Source organism: Cervus elaphus, chromosome 14, assembly GCF_910594005.1.
Source record: "Cervus elaphus chromosome 14, mCerEla1.1, whole genome shotgun sequence".
Taxonomy (NCBI): domain Eukaryota; kingdom Metazoa; phylum Chordata; class Mammalia; order Artiodactyla; family Cervidae; genus Cervus; species Cervus elaphus.
In genome coordinates, this window is record NC_057828.1 from 24878557 (window position 1) to 24898730 (window position 20174).

A 20174-nucleotide genomic window follows, 5' to 3' on the forward strand; every position below is an offset into this window, starting at 1 on the left:
TCTTGTAAAGGTGAACTTCACCTTTATGAGAAAAGGTGTTTTGTTTTTGTAGCAGTGCAGGCACAATTGGCAGATAGGGAGAAAATGAATTTCAACCCTTGGGTCACATCATGCAGGAAATAAATTCCAGAAAAATTCAAAACTTAGATGTAAAAATGAAAACAAAAATCTTAGAAGATAATCTTGGATTCTACATGTAATAATGTATGAATTGCACATACCTTAAATAAATCAGAATACCCAAAATTTTAGTTTAATTTAATTCAGTTTAATTTAAAATTATACCTCTCAGAGTACATCAGCTGTGAAGTCTTTGATTTGGCTTAATAAAAGATACTTTATATACCTATGTCAATATGCAGAAATCTATTTGGAAAAAATACTTGAAATACAAGTGAATAATATTTAGGTGAATAATATACAGATACACTTTGAAACTAGTGAGAAAAAAATCAAAATTCCAATAGGAAAAAATAGCAATGATATGAATAAGTAATTCCTTCACACGGAGTTCTGAAAAGGCATCACTAATCTATAGAGGCTGCGTTGGAAGTGAATGGGATTCGCTTGCAAGTGGACAGGATGGAGTTTTCTGAGGTAAAGAAAATATTCTGTGTCACTATGGAATTACTTTGTCAGAAGTCTTTGAACTGTGTATTTAAAAGGTGTACATTTATATATGTAAATTATATCTCAGTAAAGTTGATTTTAAAGGTGTAGTTACCACCTTTCAGTAGTAATGTTTTAAAGTGTATTAACTATCGTAATTAGAGCTGTTGGGCAAAAACATGTTCTCTGACTTTTCTTGTAGAAAGGGGAATTTTTAGAGCCTTCATGGAAGCAACTCTGAAACCTCTATTAAGATAAAATTATCAAATTATACCTCTCAGTCCAGTAGGCCTATTCCACAAACTCTATTCCATAGAATAAAAATCTAAGTATGTAAAAACATGTACGCAAATATGTTTAATGCAGAACTGCTCTTAGTGGCTAAAACTTGGATACCAAATAAATGCCCATTTGTGAGTAGCTGATTAAATTATGGACCATCTTAATGACAAGATACTATATAGCTATTTAAAAAGATGGGTAAGAACTACATCACATGAAAGGGTTTCCATGAGGTATTGTTAAAGGAGAAAAGTATAATGCACATAAGAAAACCAGATAGGCTTATTTCATTTTTGAAAAGCATATAGTGCTGTTAAAAAACAAATATAAAGAAACATCTTTTAATATATGTGCAGGAAAAACAGTGAGGGATGTATTCGAGAAGGTTGACATAGTTTACCCAGTGTGAAGGGCAAGATATGTGAGGGGGTAGGAGAGGAGAAGAGAAACAGAGAGATAAGCAAAAAAAAAAGTAGGACAGTCAGCATCAGAGCAGAACACGTGCAGACGAAGTATCCCGTGTTTGCACCATTTCATACATGTGCATAAATTAGATCCCGATGGCTCAGTGGGTGAGGGATCCACCTGCAGTGCCGGAGACACAGGCGGTGCGGGTTTGATCCCTGGGAAGGAAATGGCAACCCACTCCTGTATTCTTGCCTGAAAAATCCCATGGGCAGAAGAGCCTGGTGGGCTTATAGTCCATGGGGCTGCAGAGAGTTGGACACCACTTAAGCGACTGAGCACAGCCCAGCATAAACTAGGAGAGAATGTTAGGGTTTTATGTGCTGGCATATCGATACTGGTAATATACATTCACAGTGTAGAAAGTATGCTACAGAGTGAAGTGTATAACACAGTTATATTTTAGTAAATGAAAGAATCTCTTCAGATGAGTTCTTGTTAAGTCTGAGTAGGAGCAACTTGCTTGTTTCTAGATTTCTTTCGCTTTCTCCGAGAAAGTTTCCAGAATAGTTCTCTTGACTTTTAGCTTCCTCAAGTGGATATCCATTTATTTTGGTGAGTTAAGACTAAAACAGAGCAACAGTTGTATGGTTCTCCTGTTCCCTTCCACACCACACCGTTGATAGTATTAATTGGATGTTTCTCACAGTCAGATCTGCATAGACTGCAGAGTTCTTTTGCTACCATGGATGACAGAATGAAAATTGAATAGCTCTAGCTGCTTGGGTTTGCAGTTGATTCCACTTGGTTTTTCACTAAAGAATATGCAAGGAAGCACAATCAGATCTCAGCTGGTGTCTTTTAGCCCTCCATTTTTTTGTTCTGGCTATACATTTTATGCTTTTATTTCACTGACTCTGGACGGTGAGAATATATAGCTAATTTGAGATGGGGCAAAGCAATAGAAGTGTTGATCTAGAAGAAACCCTGCATCTGTGGCCAGCATTGCTTTAGATTTCTTTCAAATTATAGTGTATACTTCTGTCACTGTTTGAATTTTCTGTGGCCTTCTTACTTAGAACATAAAACCCATTTTTCACTGTCTCATAAATAGAAAGCAAGATTTGCTAAGTGAAGAGCTGTATCTTTTGTTGAACTATCCTGTTCCTCATCTTTGAGAAACCATTGGTTCTCCATGTGTGTCATATATATTTATATCTATATCTCCCCATAAACTTCTCTGTGTTTGCTACAGGAAACTGAAAGAGTGTTTCAGTTCCCTTAATTACGTTTACCGACATAAGACTTGTCACCAGACCCCTTAACCCCATTGTAATTGATTAAAACAGAGTATTTGGAATACCTTGGGATACACATGCATGCGCGCACACACACACATATCCTTAAAAGAATCCAAAGCAAGATTCACTAATACTGTAGCCATCCTACCTGATATTTAAATGTAAAGCATCTTAAAATATCAATCTTGTTCAACAAGACATCCAACTCAGGGTATCTTAGCACATAGAATGTTTTGTAAGTCCAGCAAAGCACTCAATTTGAGACCCAAATTGAGCGTTGCAGACAGTGTTGGGATATCTGTATGAACAGCACTTCCAGTGAATATTTGTATCCCCTTAAATTCTTTCATTTCAAGGTTTCTGAGAAGGTTTAAAAATAAAATATCTCCAACTCCTGATTAAAAAAAAAAAACCTGAAAACCCCTATTCTAAAGATAATCTGCCTGGATGTGATCAAGAAACCTTTAAATTATTAACTCAGCCTTCAAACTTCTGTGCTACAAACTAACCATCATTTAAAAGCATTTTGGTGAATCATATTTTCTGCTCTTGAGGCCTGACTTTTTGCATGGACAGTCATTATTTATTTAGCTGTGAATACTTAAATATTGATCCTTATACTTAAAAAAAAATAAAGATTAACGTATATCAAGGCAGAAATTTAAAGAAGTCATAGACCTGATTTATTAATCATTTAAATTGAGTGGAAAAAATAACATGCACACACAATATACAAAATATGATTACTCTTTTTTCATTGGGAATTTCTGGAGAGTATGAAACTCAAAAGATGGAGAGACTATGATGAACTGGCATTAATCAATGTTAATAGAACCAATGTAAGTATAGGAGAGTTAAGACGAGCATGGGAATGTCTTTAATATGAATTCTTTAACTTTTAAAACATGAAAGAAATTGTAATTAATTCAAAGCACTAATATTTTAGAAATTAAAAAGTGTTTTAATTTTTTTTTCTTTTTTGGTTTTAAACAGGCCATATACTCCTTTGAAAGGAGGAATCTCCAATGTATGGTTTGACAGACTTAAAATATCAAATGACTGCCCAGAGCACCTTGAATCAATTGATGTAATGTGTCAGGTGCTTACAGATTTGATTGATGATGAAGTAAAAACTGGCATCAAGAAGAACAGAATATTAGTAGGTAAGATTTTTAGATGTTGGCAATTTAAATATTTTGATTCACTTGTTTAATTCTATACTTTGGATTTTACTTGGAACATTATTTGGAAGCACTTTGTATATCATATGAGACCTATTCATAGTTTCCCAGGTAGTGCAGTGGTTAAGAATCTACCTGCCAATGCAGGAGATGCAAGAGATGTGGGTTTCATTCCTGGGTGGGGAAGGTCCCCTGAAGGAGGAAATGGCAACCCACTCCAGTATTCTTCCCTGGGAAATTCCATGAAAAGGGCTATAGTCTGGGCTTGCAAGAGTCGGACATGACTTAGTGACTAAACCACCACCATCGTGTTGTAAATAAGTTTAGAATGCACTTTGAAATCCTGTACAGACAGGATTTGAGCAAAGTAATAAACTGCCTTTGTGTTTATTGAAGTACTAAGCTATTCGTTGAGTTAAGAAGCAGTGTGATATAATGGATGGAATCCATTCTTTTCTGTCTTGGCTCCAGTATTCACTTTCGTGAGTTAAAAGCAACTGGCCCTCCAGCCCAGTAACATCACCCTTCTGGGCCTTTGTTTCCTCATCGGTGTTAACTCTGCTTCTGTGTTTCTGTGTTTCACACCATGTCACAGATATGGATGTAGAACATTATAGGAGTATTGTGAAGAACCCACTAAAGGGGTTCCAGCGCAGTCTAGGGCATCATGAAACAGTTACAAGATAGAACTCAAGATACATGAGTGTATAACAGAGTCTGTCATTCGATCATTTAGCAAACGTTTTCTAAGTATTGTGTGTCAGGCAATAAGTCGAATGCTCAAAGAGACACAGGTAAATACAACAGGATCTATGTGCCCCAATTGCTTACAACCTAGAGGAGCCCATGAGGCACTTGTAATAACTGTCCTGCCAACTAGCCTCGACAAGTGCCCTAAAGCTATATAACTGGCTGCTCTTCAAAGGGAATGATCATGCATATTTATTTTTATTTCTCAGCACCCATTGCAATGCCTGGCACAGAACTGAACATTTATAATCAGTGGCATGATCTGATCAGTAAGCTGATGATTTAAGTAATTGGAGTTTAGATGAAGTCTATTAGGAGACAATTTAAGAGAAAAGTGTCAAAGACATCTGAGATTTTAAGATGTGCAAATAAATAAAATTTTAACTATTGTAGTATGGATATCTAGATATAGAGAGTGATATGAATGGTAAATAGAAAAAGTAGTGCTTGTTGTTGTCTGACTGAACGTTAGATTATTTTAGCAGAAAGTTTGTTGTGTGACTGGAAAATGCCTATTAATCTCATAGTTCGACTAACAGCTCAAAGAGCATGATGGCATAGTGACAAAAATGCTTCAAATCTGAAGTCCACCATTGCCTAGCTGGTTCATCACTTAATAACCTGCACTGATTTTCTGCTGCCTCATCTGTAAAGTGGGAATAATGATACAGTATCTATTTTACTGGGAGACTGAGTGAGTGAGTGAATGAAGTTACTCAGTGGTGTTTGACTCTTTGTGACCCTATGGACTGTAGCCTACCAGGCTCCTCCATCCATGGGATTTTCCAGGCAAGAATACTGGAGTGGGTTGCCATTTGCTTCTCCAGGAGATCTTCCCAACCCAGGAATTGAACCCAGGTCTCCTGCATTGCAGGCAGACTCCTTACCGTCTGAACCACCAGGGAACTCCCTTACTGGAAGATGATGTCTGTCAAATACTTGGCTTATTTTACAATCTCAATAAATTCTTTCTGATTCCCCTTTTATCCTTTATTCTATAGGTAATTGAGGAGCAATGACTTAAGTATGTCTTTGAGTCATATAGTTAATTAGAACTGTGCTTTAGGAAAATTAATCCTCAGAAGGGCTAAGGGAGGAGATAAAAAGTTGGGTATGGAAGAACCAGTTCCTGAATTTATGTTTGTAGGATAGTAAGATCCTGAACTAATGCAATGACAATGTGAATAAGTAGAAAATACACTTAGTACTCTTAATGTGCATGTGTTAAAGAATGTATCACATTGAATTGTAACTATTGATACTTAACCTGCTTGTCTCTTCTCCCATCCCTACTCCTTGCCCTTCCCCATATCCATCAGTTATTTCATCTTATTCATTTTTGAAAAGAGGCTATGTATGGATTGTTATAGGGTCAGAGAGTTGATAAGAATTTTGAATCTAGGTTTACTTCATTTTAAAGCACATGATTCTTCTGTTTAACTGAACATTGTATGAATATTTGTAAAACTCTTAATACATGCTGTCAAAGTCCTTTCATGAAAACACTGCACCTGTTGATTCTTCTCCCACCTTTATTAGAATATCTGTCTTATTATACCTTGCAAATGATGCTGTCTTGAAAAATCTTTGCTAAAAATAAGTCAGTTCAGTTCAGTCGCTCAGTCGTGTCTGACTCTTTGCGACCCCATGAATCGCAGCACGCCAGGCCTCCCTGTCCATCACCAACTCCTGGAGTTTACCCAAACTCATGTCCATTGAGTCGGTGATGCCATCCAACCATCTCATCCTCTGTCGTCCCCTTCTCCTCCTGCCCCCAATCCCTCCCAGCATCAGGGTCTTTTCCAGTGAGTCAACTCTTCGCATGAGGTGGCCAAAGTATAAAAATAAGTAAAAAGTGGCAATTAATTTACACTTAATTTATTTTCCTTTTAATTCTGTTTGTTATGTTCTGACATGAGAAAGCTGTTTGTAGTTGTCTGTTTTTTCCAAATAACTTCTCAGATTAAGAAGTTATTCTTCTAGAATTTGAGTAAATATTCAAATAGATTTTCTACTGACTTTTCCATAATGTTTTTTAAATTTGTAATTCTTTGGTTCATCTAGAATTTATTTTAGTTTCTTTCTACTATATCATGAAAGGTTTAAATTATTTTCTGAAGTACCAAGAAAACCTTGTTAAAAGATGATCTTATTTATTAAGCAGTCAGTAATGTGATCGCTATTTTATCATAGCTCCATTGAATTTTTAACAACAAATTTCATTTTAGAAGAGTTATAAACTACTAAATCATAAAATTTGAAGTTTATTACAAAATATATATGTAATAGGAAATTTGTATGCACTTATATGAATATAAAATAATGGGGAAAGAGAAAAATTTATTTAGAATTTGTGGGGTGAGCCTATCAATTCCTGTAAAGCCTCTTTCATAGCTTGAGATGTGAAAGAGACACAGAAGTGTAGATTCAAGGTTGTTTGTCTTTGTTACCTGTACTGTTAGTTACTTAACCGTTCAATGAAAGTAAATCTTTGAAGCATTTCTATACAGTTAAACATGTATGTCAAAATATAAGTGATTCTTGACCTTCTTTATTAAAACAAAACACCTATCATACTGCCTCCTTTTCATATGCTGGATTCTTCACGTGGGTTGGCTATTGATGTTTAGAGGAAATGGCATTCTAGTCCTATCAGATTTTCTCTTGTAGTTATTATTATTTTCCTTTTTGTCTTTTATCTGACTGAACTCTCAATTCATTTGAAAATGTGGTACATGAGGCAATATCATTATGTATTTGAATGTTTGTACATGCATTTCCCAAGTTACAAATATCATAATTGCAGACACACTAATGCAGCTGACAGCAGTTTAACATGGTTAAGAACTTGGGCTGTGCACTCAAATTGCAAGTTTCTAATCCTCGATCCAGTGCCTATTTCTGTGGGTATGTGAGTGTCCTTAACCTCTGGGCTTGGGTGATAATAATAGTACTTATAGAGTTGTGATAATTCAATTAATCAATTCATGTGAAATACTCGGAAACGTGCCTGGCGTGTGATGCTGCTGCTGCTGTTAAACGCTCTCCCTGCCACCTGCCCTGTTGTCTCCACACAGCGGGAAGGCTGTCCTGGACCCCGCTGCCCTTGGGAGACTCGCAAGGAGCCCAGTGGCCCTTCCCCACCAGCTCTTCTCTTTCCCTAATGGTATACATGCTGATTTTCATTGCCCATAGAATGTTTAAGATTTAAATGCTATTTTTAACATTTTAATCAAGGAGGTATTCAATGAGAAGTCAAAGAAAACTGCATTTCAGATGCTGAGTCATTTTTATTAAAAGAACAATGCATTTGAGATGCAGGAAACACATATATGAACAACACAGTGAGGTTAGGTTGTATTTTTTAATGAATTCTAAGAGAAAAAACTTGAAAATTAAAGGATTAAAAAGGAAAACATGGAGATAATAAGTACAAAATTATTATCCTTATTAATTTTGTTTAGTATGTGATAAAATTTCAGATTTAATCATATACTGTGTCCTCATGGAACCCTTGTCCCTGAGATTGTGGTTTTAACCAGTATGGTTTTGTAAACAAAACTATTCTCTATATTTGAATAAGTGGCAGCCCATTCTTTTTTTCTGGTTTTATTTTGATTAGTGATATTTTATTATATTAAACCTAGTTTAAAAACAATGTTTTCATGGTATATGATATACCCCTTTTCCAGTAGTTTACACAGCTTAGTCAGGTCAAAAATGATGCTTCTCATACTAAATTTAATTTCCAAATCATTATTAACTTTTAAGTGCTGGAGTACCAAAAAAGAAAAAAAAAAAATACTATCAAAAGCTTTACATTATAATGAGGGAGATAACAAAAGTAAAGTGTTTTATACAATCCAAGTATTATTGTAAAAGTATTTACAAGGTATATAGTGTGAACAGTGAGGAATGAACACATAAATTTGGAGGGGGAGCTGAGAACTGCTTAGAAGAGATCATTTCCAGTTGAGTTTTAAAGAATGAATGAGAGTATGACTGGTAAACAAGAAGGGAAACACATTCATGAAAGAAAACAAGGGACACCTTAAAATGTCTCAGGAACTACTAGTTTGGTGTGCACTTCAGCTGCTAGGATTATTGAGTTACATACAGAGAATGACTCAGTCGGGTGAGCGTTTTAAAAGGAGTACGTTGCTTCATTTGCTATTATTTTCTCCCATTCTGAGGGCTGTCTTTTCACCTTGCTTATAGTTTCCTTTGTTGTGCAAAAGCTTTTAAGTTTAATTAGGTCCCATTTTTTTATTTTTGCTTTTATTTCCAATATTCTGGGAGGTGGGTCATAGAGGATCCTGCTGTGATTTATATCGGAGAGTGTTTTGCCTATGTTCTCTTCTAGGAGTTTTATAGTTTCTGGTCTTATATTTAGGTCTTTAATCCATTTTGAGTTTATTTTTGTGTATGGTGTTAGAATGTGTTCTAGTTTCATTCTTTTACAAGTGGTTGCCCACCAGTTCCTTTATCCATGGGATTTCCCAAGCAACAATGCTGGAGTGGCTTGCCACTTCCTTTTCCAGGGGATCTTCCTGACTCAGGAATTGAACCCATGTCTCCTGCATTGGCAGGTGTGTTCTTTACCACTAAGCTTGGGGAAGCTCAGTGATTTCTTTGTTTTGCCAAAAATTTACATGATTGCTTCAATATTTAAATACATATTTTTGTCAACATTATTTTTTAAATTTAGTGACTTGATTTAATACAAGTAGATTTAGTCCATCTTTTAAAATAATATAGAAGAGTCAGATTACATCAATAATATACATTGTTTCTCATTCTCAGTGACTATTCATAGAGTATTTATAATTTTCACTTATTCAAATCAATTTATTATTATTATAAAACCACTGTCAAAGTTGGTAGACCAATTTTGTTTCTTACTAGCAATGAATGAGAGTTACTATTTACTCACTCATAGTAATGTGTTTGTTGCGAGTTTTGTGGATGTAAATTTAATTAATTACATTTTATGGTGCTTTTTACTAGTGAAATTGAGCATCTGTTATTGGCCATTTGAATTTCTTCCCCATGAATTCAAAACCTTTGCTTGTTTCTCATATTGGTTGTTTAAAATTATTCTTACTTGATTTCTATAAGTTATTTATGCTTGCTGGCTGCTAATCCTTTGTATTAAATAGTTTACATGTATTCAAAATAATTTTATCAAAAAATAAATAAATAAAAGGAGTACGCTGACAACACAGTGGAGGCTGAAGGCCAGGGAAGAGGCAGTGGATCCAGTAGAATGAGAGGCCAGCACATAGAGTGTTCAAGGCTGTAAGGTTACACTTGAGGACCCCGCGCTCAACTGCAGATTTTAGCTGCAAAAAGAAATTCTTCCTTTCCTTATTTTCATCAGTGGGAATATATTTCTTTCTTAATGGAAAGAATAAACTTCGGTTTGATAGGAGGAGGATCTGGGCCAATTCTTTAAATGTGTTCCTTGGAGACACTCATGAATCCTCACCCTGTACATTAAGAATATCAGATACAAGAAAGTGTATTTTTATATATTTATACCACACATAATTCTTCAGAGTATGTGGTAAAAATTAGGGGAAACACAAGCAATAATTAGTGACTTTTTAATTGCTTTCTGAATTTGGCCTCATAGGTATTATTAAAACCTGGATTCAGATCCTGCATTCTGAGAAAATTTATTAAAAGTATAGTTTAACACTAAAAAGTATCTAAATTATACACATTTTCAAACAGTATCTTTCTTGACCCTTCTAATAGGTAAAATATAAAATGATTACTCACCCTTCAGATAAGAAAAAAGTAAAATTCAAAGAGATTACTGGCTAAAATGGAGTTGGGACTAGAACCCAGATCTATTGACTTAAGTCAGAAACTTTGTACCATAATGAGATTCCTTTTTTAGCCACTAGGTGGTGATAATTTGTTGTTAAGAGAAAATTGACATAATTTAGGTTTAATTTTGATCTAGGATGTATAGAATCTGACAAATGATAATGACCAGATTATAAGAATTTTGATAATATGAGTGTATTAGCAGAATTGAAGCATGGATAATCATGTGCTTCTGGAATTACACCTAAATATTTTACTTGGATGCTCTAAATACCCATCATGAGGAAAGCGGTTAAGGGAATAATGGTCAGTTAATACAACTGAATGTTATGTAACCAGGATATAGTGTATATACACATTTAGAAGGCACTTGGTATATTTAGTATGTGCTCAATGAATTAAAAAAATAAGTATAGAATGTCATAACTCTGTTTAAAGACATTCAAATCAGTATTACAAGAAAGTAAGGTATAAAATTGTACATATAGTGTGAGTTTAACTACTAAAATAAATTTTTAAAACTTGTCAGAATTGTATATGAGTCGTGAGATTTTGAGTAACCCATTTTCTTTATGTTTGTATGATGGAAATACTTTACTCAGTGGGCATATATTAGCATATTAATTTTAAGAAAGATTTAAAATTAAAATGAAGAGATAGTTGCAGTTACCAAGATGAAACCTAGCTCCACAATTTGCAGGCTTACTTTCCCGACATTATATATGTTTCTTCTGAAGATCTTAGAGTAAAACTGGAAAGTGATAGCATCTTTCTACCTTCTTTCAACATATATATGTCTTAAATAACTTGAGTTTCTTCAACAACAATTATCAAAACTTTTAAGACTTGGGATTGCTGTTTTAATACCTTTCCATAGAACATGATTAATATTTTATTTATCCTATAAACTTTATACAAGAGAAAGTATACAAATATGGTTGGCATAATTTATATGTTCCCAAATTTTTGAAACTTTATCACAGTTCAGTCTGAAGAATAATTATATATAAATCAAATGGAAAAATTGTTGAAATTTGAATGTAGGGTGGATTTTATTGCATTTTAAAAATCCTATTCAACTGATGATAAACTTGAATTGTAAGTTCCCCACCCTTTTTCCCCCCAACTTTGTTTTCAGATAGATTAGCTTGGTTTTCCCAGTGTAGTTTTTATACATTGTTACTGTTTTATTTCATTTAAAGAGTTCATAAAAGCTAGGTTTATTATTTTTTTAACATGTTTTATTCAGCCTGTTAATCTTAAATGTATGTTGAAATGTTAACTCCTGATGTTTTAATACTTTGCCAGCAACTATAAATATACATTGTAAGTATTACCTACAATGAGTTTGCTATTTGGTATTTACTCATTGAACAGTATATTTTATATTGCATTTTAGACACTTAGATGGAAATTGAATTCAAATAACTAGTCCTTTGTGTTAAATTTTCTTCTATTAGAAGAAAAAAATACATAAAGTCCCTTTTCACACTGGTGTCCACAATGTTAAAGGTGACTGTATTGTCAGAGATCACTGGTGAGGAGTTGCAGACTACCTCACAGGATTATAAATGGATAAGGGACTTAGATTGAATCTTAAAATAATAAATTTTCAGTGAGTACATTTTTCTTCATCATAAATTACGAGAATTGAACTTGAGGTTAAATGTCTTCTGGATGCCTTTGTTCATAAAGACATTTCCTATGTGGGAAAGTGTTTTCTTTTTAGTTTTTGTTGTTACTGTTAGATTGGACCCATCAAGGAACTCTGAAATCCTATGAAGTGATTAGATTACCCTAGTCAATAAAAATGAAGTGATGGGCTGGGTGCATTTAATGTGTAAAATTTTCTCAGTAGTGTGCTTTTATAATAATTTTTAAATATATTTTTGCTTACCAACCTATTTTTGTTCGCATTTTGTCTTTGTATGACTTTTTTAAGATCTATACCACATTAGAATTAAATATCACATTTGATTATCTTCAGTTCAGTTCAGTTCAGTCACTCAGTCATGTCCGACTCTTTGCGACCCCATGAATCACAGCATGTCAGGCCTCCCTGTCCATCACAAACTCCCAGAGTTTACTCAAACTCATGCCCATCGAGTCGGTGATGCCATCCAGCCATCTCATCCTCTGTCGTCCCCTTCTCCTCCTGCCCCCAATCCCTCCCAGCATCAGGGTCTTTTCCAATGAGTCAGCTGTTCGCATCAGATGGCCAAAGTACTGGAGCTTCAGCTTCAGCATCAGTCCTTCCAATGAACACCCAGGACTTATCTCCTTTAGGATGGACTGGTTGGATCTCCTTGCAGTCCAAGGGACTCTCAAGAGTCTTCTCCAACATCACAGTTCAAAAGCATCAATTTTTCGGCACTCAGTTTTCCTCACAGTCCAACTCTCACATCCATACATGACCATTGGAAAAACCATAGCCTTGACCAGACGGACCTTTGTTGGCAAAGTAATGTCTCTGCTTTTTAATATGCTCTCTAGGTTGGTCATAACTTTCCTTCCAAGGAATAAGCGTCTTTTAATTTCATGGCTGCAGTCACCATCTGCAGTGATTTTGGAGCCCCCAAAATAAAGTCTGCCACTGTTTCCATGGTCTTCCCATCTATTTGCCATGAAGTGATGGGATCGGATGCCATGATCTTAGTTTTCTGAATGTTAAGCTTTAAGCCAGCTTTTTCACTCTTCTCTTTCACTTTCATCAAGAGGCTTTTTAGTTCCTCTTCACTTTCTGCCATGAGGGTGGTATCATCTGCATATCTGAGGTTATTGATATTTCTCCCAGCAATCTCGATTCCAGCTTGTGCTCCTTCCAGCCCAACGTTTCTCATGATGTACTCTGCATATAAGTTAAATAAGCAGGGTGAAAATACAGAGCTTTGATGTACTCCTTTTCCTATTTGGAACCAGTCTGTTGGTCCATGTCCAGTTCTAACTGTTGCTTCCTGTCCTGCATACAGGTTTCTCAAGAGGCATGTCAAGTGGTCTGGCATTCCCATCTCTTTCAGAATTTTCCACAGTTTATTGTGATCCACACAGTCGAAGGCTTTGGCATAGTCAATAAAGCAGAAATAGATATTTTTCTGGAACTCTCTTGCTTTTTCGATGATCCAGCGGATATTGGCAATTTGATCTCTGGTTCCTTTGCCTTTTCTAAAACCAGCTTGGACATCTGGAAGTTCACGTATTGCTGAAGCCTGGCTTGGAGAATTTTGAGCATTACTTTACTAGTGTGTGAGATGAGTGCAGTTGTGCTGTAGTTTGATCATTCTTTGGCATTGCCTTTCTTAGGGATTGGAATGAAAACTGACCTTTTCCAGTCCTGTGGCCACTGCTGAGTTTTCCAAATTTGCTGACATATTGAGTGCAGCACTTTCACAGCATCATCTTTCAGGATTTGAAATAGCTCAACTGGAATTCCATCACATCCACTAGGCATAGTGATGCTTTCTAAGGCCCACTTGACTTCACATTCCAGGATGTCTGGCTCTAGGTGAGTGATCACACCATCGTGATTATCTGGGTCATGAAGATCTTTTTTGGACAGTTCTTCTGTGTATTCTTGCCACCTCTTCTTGATATCTTCTGCTTCTGTTAGGTCCATACCATTTCTGTCCTTTATCGAACCCATATTTGCATGACATGTTCCCTTGGTATCTCTAATTTTCTTGAAGAGATCTCTTGTCTTTCCCATTCTGTTGTTTTCCTCTATTTCTTTGTATTGAATGCTGAGGAAGGCTTTCTTATCTCTCCTGGCTATTCTTTGGAACTCTGAATTCAGATGGAGATATCTTTCCTTTTCTCCTTTGCTTTTCACTTCTCTTCTTTTCACAGCTATTTGTAAGGCCTCCTCAGACAACCATTTTGCCTTTTTGTGTTTCTTTTCCACAGGGATGGTCTTGATCCCTGTCTCCTGTACAATGTCACGAACTTCCGTCCATAGTTCATCAGGCACTCTGTCTATCAGATCTAGTCCCTTAAATCTATTTCTCACTTCCACTGTGTAGTCATAAGGGATTTGATTTAGGTCATACCTGAATGGTCTAGTGGTTTTCACTACTTTCTTCAGTTTAAGTCTGAATTGGGCAATAAGGAGTTCATGATCTGAGCCAGTCAGCTCCCAGTCTTGTTTTTGCTGACTGTATAGAGTTTCTCCATCTTTGGCTGCGAAGAATATATATAATCAATCTGATTTCAGTGTTGACCATCTGGTGATGTCCATGTGTAGAGTCTTCTCTTGTGTTGTTAGAAGAGGGTGTTTGCTATGACCCGTGCATTCTCTTGGCAAACTCTATTAGCCTTTGCCCTGCTTCATTCCGTACTCCAAGGCCAAATTTGCCTGTTACTCCAGGTGTTTCTTGACTTCCTACTTTTGCATTCCAGGACCCTATAATGAAAAGGACATCATCTTTGGGTGTTAGTTCTAAAAGGTCTTGTAGGTCTTCATAGAACCGTTCAACTTCAGCTTCTTCAGCGTTACTGGTTGGGGCATAGGCTTGGATTACCATGATATTGAATGGTTTGCCTTGGAAATGAACAGAGATCATTATGTCGTTTTTTAGATTGTATCCGATTATTGCATTTCGGACTCTTTTGTTGACCATGATGGCTACTCCATTTCTTCTATGGGTTTCCTGCCCACAGTAGTAGATATAATGATCATCTGAGTTAAATTCACCCATTCCAGTCCATTTTAGTTCACTGATTCCTAGAATATCGACATTCACTCTTGCCATCTTCTTTTTGACCACTACCAATTTGTCTTGATTCATGGACCTAACATTCCAGGTTCCTATGCAATACTGCTCTTTACAGCATTGGACCTTGCTTCTATCACCAATCACATCCAGGACTGGGCATTGTTTTTGCTTTGGCTCCACCCCTTCATTCTTCCTGGAGTTATTTCTCCACTGATGTCCTGTAGCATATTGGGCACCTCCCGACCTGGGGAGTTCCTCTTTCAGTATCCTATCATTTTGCCTTTTCCTACTGTTCATGGGGTTCTTAAGGCAAGAAAACTGAAGTGCTTTGCCACTCCCTTCTCCAGTGGACCACTGTCAGACCTCTCCACCATGACCTGATTGTCTTGGGTGGCCCCACACGGCATGGCTTAGTTTCATTGAGTTAGACAAGACTGTGGTCCTGTGATCAGATTGGCTAGTTTTCTGTGATTATGGTTTTAGTGTGTGTGCCCTCTGATGCCCTCTCGCAACACCTACCGTCTTACTTGGGTTTCTCTTACCTCGGACGTGGGGTATCTGTTCACGGCTTCTCCAGCAAAGCGAAGCCGCTGCTCCTTACCTTGGACGAGGGGCACCTCCTCACGGCCGCCCCTCCTGACCTTGGACGTGGAGGAGCTCCTCCCGGCCCTCCTGCGCCCACACAGCCACTGCTCCTTTGAGGTGGGGTAGCTCCACTCAGCCGCCGCCCCTGACCTCAGGCGTGTCTTAATTATCTTAGCTACCTTATTTTCTTAATAAAACATTAATTCCATTTTTGCTCAATTTGTGAATTTTTGAAGCTTTTTTTTCCAGTCATTGGTATGCAGCTTAGGTTATCTAGAACTTCGTTGTCCTCTAGCTTAGCCCCTAGCCACATGTGAGTATTTAAACTCAAAATTTAACTAGGTAAAATTAAATTAACATTTAGTTCCTCAGTCACACTAGTCACATTCAATGTTTTGCTTAGGTACATTTGGCAAAAGTATTATTTACGCTCTTGAATTTCTCCAAAAATAAAAACTGTGTCCCTGCAGGCTTGCTCTCTATAACATACGGATTTCTTTTAAATCATGAGATGGGTCTTTTAATTCTCAGTCAAGCTGGGGAATAACACACCACATCTCTAAGTTGGGCCACCCTCTCTGCTGTGTCATGACATGTCCCCATTTCCACATTTTGTGATGTGTCTCTTTCCCCTCGAACAGAAGGATCCATGTATTTTAATTTGCATATCTCCAGTGACTGGTGTCACTCCAATGACAGTGATTGGCTCATAAAAGACAATAAAATTTTGTTAAGTGAATAAATTTTTTCCAAACTTTTTTAAAAGTACATATAAGTATATATGTTTTAATTGTACCATCACGTTAGTTTCCAAAATAATATGATAATATAAAGATGTTTTAATTAGCTCAGCAAATTTTTGATCATCCTTCCTAATGCAAAGATCACTAAGCATCTGTTATATGAAAAACTCTAGCTTATAGTTTGGCAACTAAGACAAAAAGGTGCATGTTATTAATTGTAGTATGAGTACTTCTATAAGTATAAACTAAATATAAGTAGACATTAGACGTTTAAGTAAATAACACTTGTGTTATGACTCATATATTTTGAATTATGATAAATATTTTTACTTGATGACCAAACTTTATTTCTTTGTACAATTCTAGTTCCTTTATAGCAAATTATTTTACTAGTGATGATGTAGTTGGAATAGTGTTATTTACTCGTGGCAGGTCTTTTTCCATAAGATCTAAAATAGACTAAATTTTTCTTTTGCATTGTATCACTTTTAGGTCTCCAGATATTTATGGAAGATTGGCATAGCTATATCTTGTTCCAAATTATCATTATTCTGATTTTACTGATAAGTCAATTTTTGCTTCTTTTAGGAGGATTTTCTATGGGAGGGTGCATGGCAATGCATTTAGCATATAGAAATCATCAAGATGTGGCAGGAGTATTTGCTCTTTCTAGTTTTCTGAATAAAACATCTGCTGTTTACCAGGTAAGTTTCAGATTTAGAAAGCAAAACAGAAGGAAAAAAATGAGACATACACACATTGAAAGTAAAATGACATTGATAATTACACAATAACGGTTGCTTCACAGAGCATTCCTGGGAACTCATGGGCAAATTAGCTATATTGATTAATTCCAGCTGGTCATTCTTGTTTAGGAAATGCCTTGTACAAAGAATATTGTTAATCAAAGTCTCAAAGGGGAAAGGATAAAAAATATGTATGTAATATATATGCGTCCTGTATACATATTAAAAATGTAGATGATTATAGCTTGGTTTGCTGATTATGACTTAATCAAACCAAAGAATAAGTTACATGGCTGACACCTATTTTGCAGCATTATTCCTAATTTATGAATGGAATATAATAGTGATACAGCCTCATTACCAGGAATAGAACCAGCAGGTACAGAAACGAGAACAAGAATGCCATTTTTCCCTTGTGTTCCTCCCTCTCTCCACTCTGTGCAAAAAGGGTTGTCTTCCCAAGACACAGGGTTTCTTCAGGAAATGCTTTGACTGTTGTTGAAACAGCCCTCTACGGAATGAGTGCAGGTCCCACACAACCGCGGTTCCTGTAGAGCCCTCAGCCAGCTGGGCTCCTGAGCCTGGTCCATCAGTATATACCTTGGGCATCGCCGCCACTACCACTTTTTCCCCTTTAGATATTGAAGCTTTGTTAAATTGAGATGTTTCTGCCCTCCCTGACTTCCAAGAATATATACTGCTCTTAAATGAATTTCTTAAACTTCTCCATGTTTATATCCTCTTCTCTAGGCTCTTCAGAAAAATGACGGTGTTCTTCCTGAATTATTTCAGTGTCATGGTACTGCAGATGAGTTAGTTCTTCATTCTTGGGGTGAAGAGACAAATTCAATGTTAAAATCTCTGGGAGTGAGCACAAAGTTTCATAGTTTTCCAGGTGTTTACCATGAGTTAAGTAAAGCGGAACTAGAGAAACTAAAGTCATGGATTCTTACAAAGCTACCGGACTAAGTCAAGATTGATGAGTTAATATACAAGTAATGTCTTTATGAACAGTGTTTTTTACTGTCTAGTTCTGATTTGATGAATACTTATTAAAATATTAAGAAATATCAACAGTTTACTGACTTACTTGTTTTTGACATACTGAGCACCATAGGGAGTAGTGTGATCTTATTAATGGTAAACATTAATTTGGGCAAACATCTCTGTATTATTTGTCAAATTCTTTTTAAATATTTGGAGGCCTTGTAAATAATTGAATATTGAAATTTTACAATAATTAAACTAGCTTAACAGCAGTGAGAAATCATGAAAAGATTTTAGCATGGTATTATTTTCATTATCATTTTCTTTAAATTGCCTTTTTAAAAATATGTTTATGTATGTATTCACATTCATTTTATTTTTGAAAGAATAAAATTAGTGCGTGTATGCTCAGTCAATCAGTTGTGTCCAGCTCTTTGTCATGCTTGTGGGATTCTCCAAGCAAGAATACTGGAGCAAGTTGCCATTTCTTCCTCCAGGGGATCTTCCCGACCCGGGGATCAAACCCATAGCTCCTGCATTGGCAGGCAGAGCCAACAGGGAAGCCCAAATAACATTGGACCCCATGTTTACAAAGTGGTTTCCCATTGTCTCACCTGATCATCACTAGAGCTTGATGAAGTAAGCAGAACCAGTTGTTCCTGGTATTTGATAATAGTGATAGAAGGAACACAGACTTTCCCAAAGCCTCAAGAGCGAAGACTAAAACCCAGGCTCTCTGGTCCCAGCAGAGCCCCTGTTCTCTGAACCCAGACTGCTGCCCTGCTCCAACCCTAGGGTTCCAGTTGCTCTCCGGACCCTAGTCAGTGCTCCGTATAGCCCGTCTTTTAAAAAAATTTTGTCCATTCTGGTGGGTGTATAGTATAACACTTTGTGTTTTTAATTTGCTTTTTCTTAAAGCAATTTTTATATGCTCATTTGCAATCTATATAAAGTCTTTGATGATATCTTTATTCATATCTTTCGTGTGTGTTTTATTAGGCTGTTTTTCTTATTGCATTGTAAGAGCTGTTTATATATGCTGGATAAAAATCCTTTGTTAAATAGATGTTTTACCAATATTTTCTTAATCCATGGCTTGCCTTATTTTCTTTAGAGTGTAATTCAAAGAACAGAAGTTTTTAATTTGATGAAGTCCAGTTTATTCATTTTTTAAAATTTATAGTCTGTGCTTTTGAAGTCCTATTTAAGCAATCTTAAGAAAGCCAAGGTCACTAAAATTTCCTCATATTTTCTTCAACTAAAATACTCCTTTAGTGCTATAAATCTTCCAAGTTTTATATTAGAAGCATCCCACGGTTTTTATATTTTGTGTTTTCACTTTCATTCAGGTCAAATCTTTCTAAATTCCCTTTTGATTTCTTCTTTATGCTTTGTGTTGTTTAAAATTGTGTTATTTTGTTTCAATATACTGGCAATTTTCTAAAGATCTTTGCTGTTGATTTCTAATGTATGGTTAAGAAAGTATTTCTTATATGAATTGAAACCTTTTACATTTATTGTGACTTTTTTTATAGCCCAGAATATGGTCTGTCTTGGTGTTTTGTGTACCCCTGAAAACAGTACATGCTGCTCATGTTAGGTGGCATATTCTATACATATCTGTCAGGGCAAGTTGGTTGATATTTTTGTTCAAATATACTGTACCCTTACCTATTTTCTGCCTCTTTATTTTATAAATTATTGCAAGAGGAGGATTGAAAGTTCTAACTGTAACTGTGAATTTGTTTCACTTGGCAATTCCTTCAGGTTTTGCTTTATGTATTTTGAGACTGTTATTAAATGCATAAACATGTAAGACGATTATGTTCCTCTGATGAATTGGCCTCTTTTTCCTTATGAAATGATCATCTTTATCCCTGATAGATTTTTTGGAGGGGAGGAGGCTCTGAAATACTCATTGTGTGATATTGTTGTAGCCCCTCTAGCTTCCTTTAGACCCTCGCTGATACTGGATTGTGAGGTTGCACACACTGTCTGGTGGGAACTCAGACTTTTCCCAGCCCTCTCTGAGCCTCAGCGA

General features: G+C 36.1%; 1 protein-coding gene across 1 annotated transcript in view; it reads left to right on the forward strand.

Moving 5' to 3' along the window:
• LYPLAL1 (lysophospholipase like 1) overlaps nucleotides 1-19954 on the forward strand; it is a 34389-nt gene extending 14435 nt beyond the window's left edge. Inside the window, exons 3-5 of the mRNA XM_043923588.1 lie at nucleotides 3591-3760; nucleotides 16989-17104; nucleotides 17897-19954. Coding sequence (XP_043779523.1) covers nucleotides 3591-3760; nucleotides 16989-17104; nucleotides 17897-18115 — 505 coding nt within the window. The 3' untranslated portion in view covers nucleotides 18116-19954. The remainder of the gene's footprint in view (nucleotides 1-3590; nucleotides 3761-16988; nucleotides 17105-17896) is intronic.
• The last annotated feature ends 220 nt before the right edge of the window (nucleotides 19955-20174 follow it).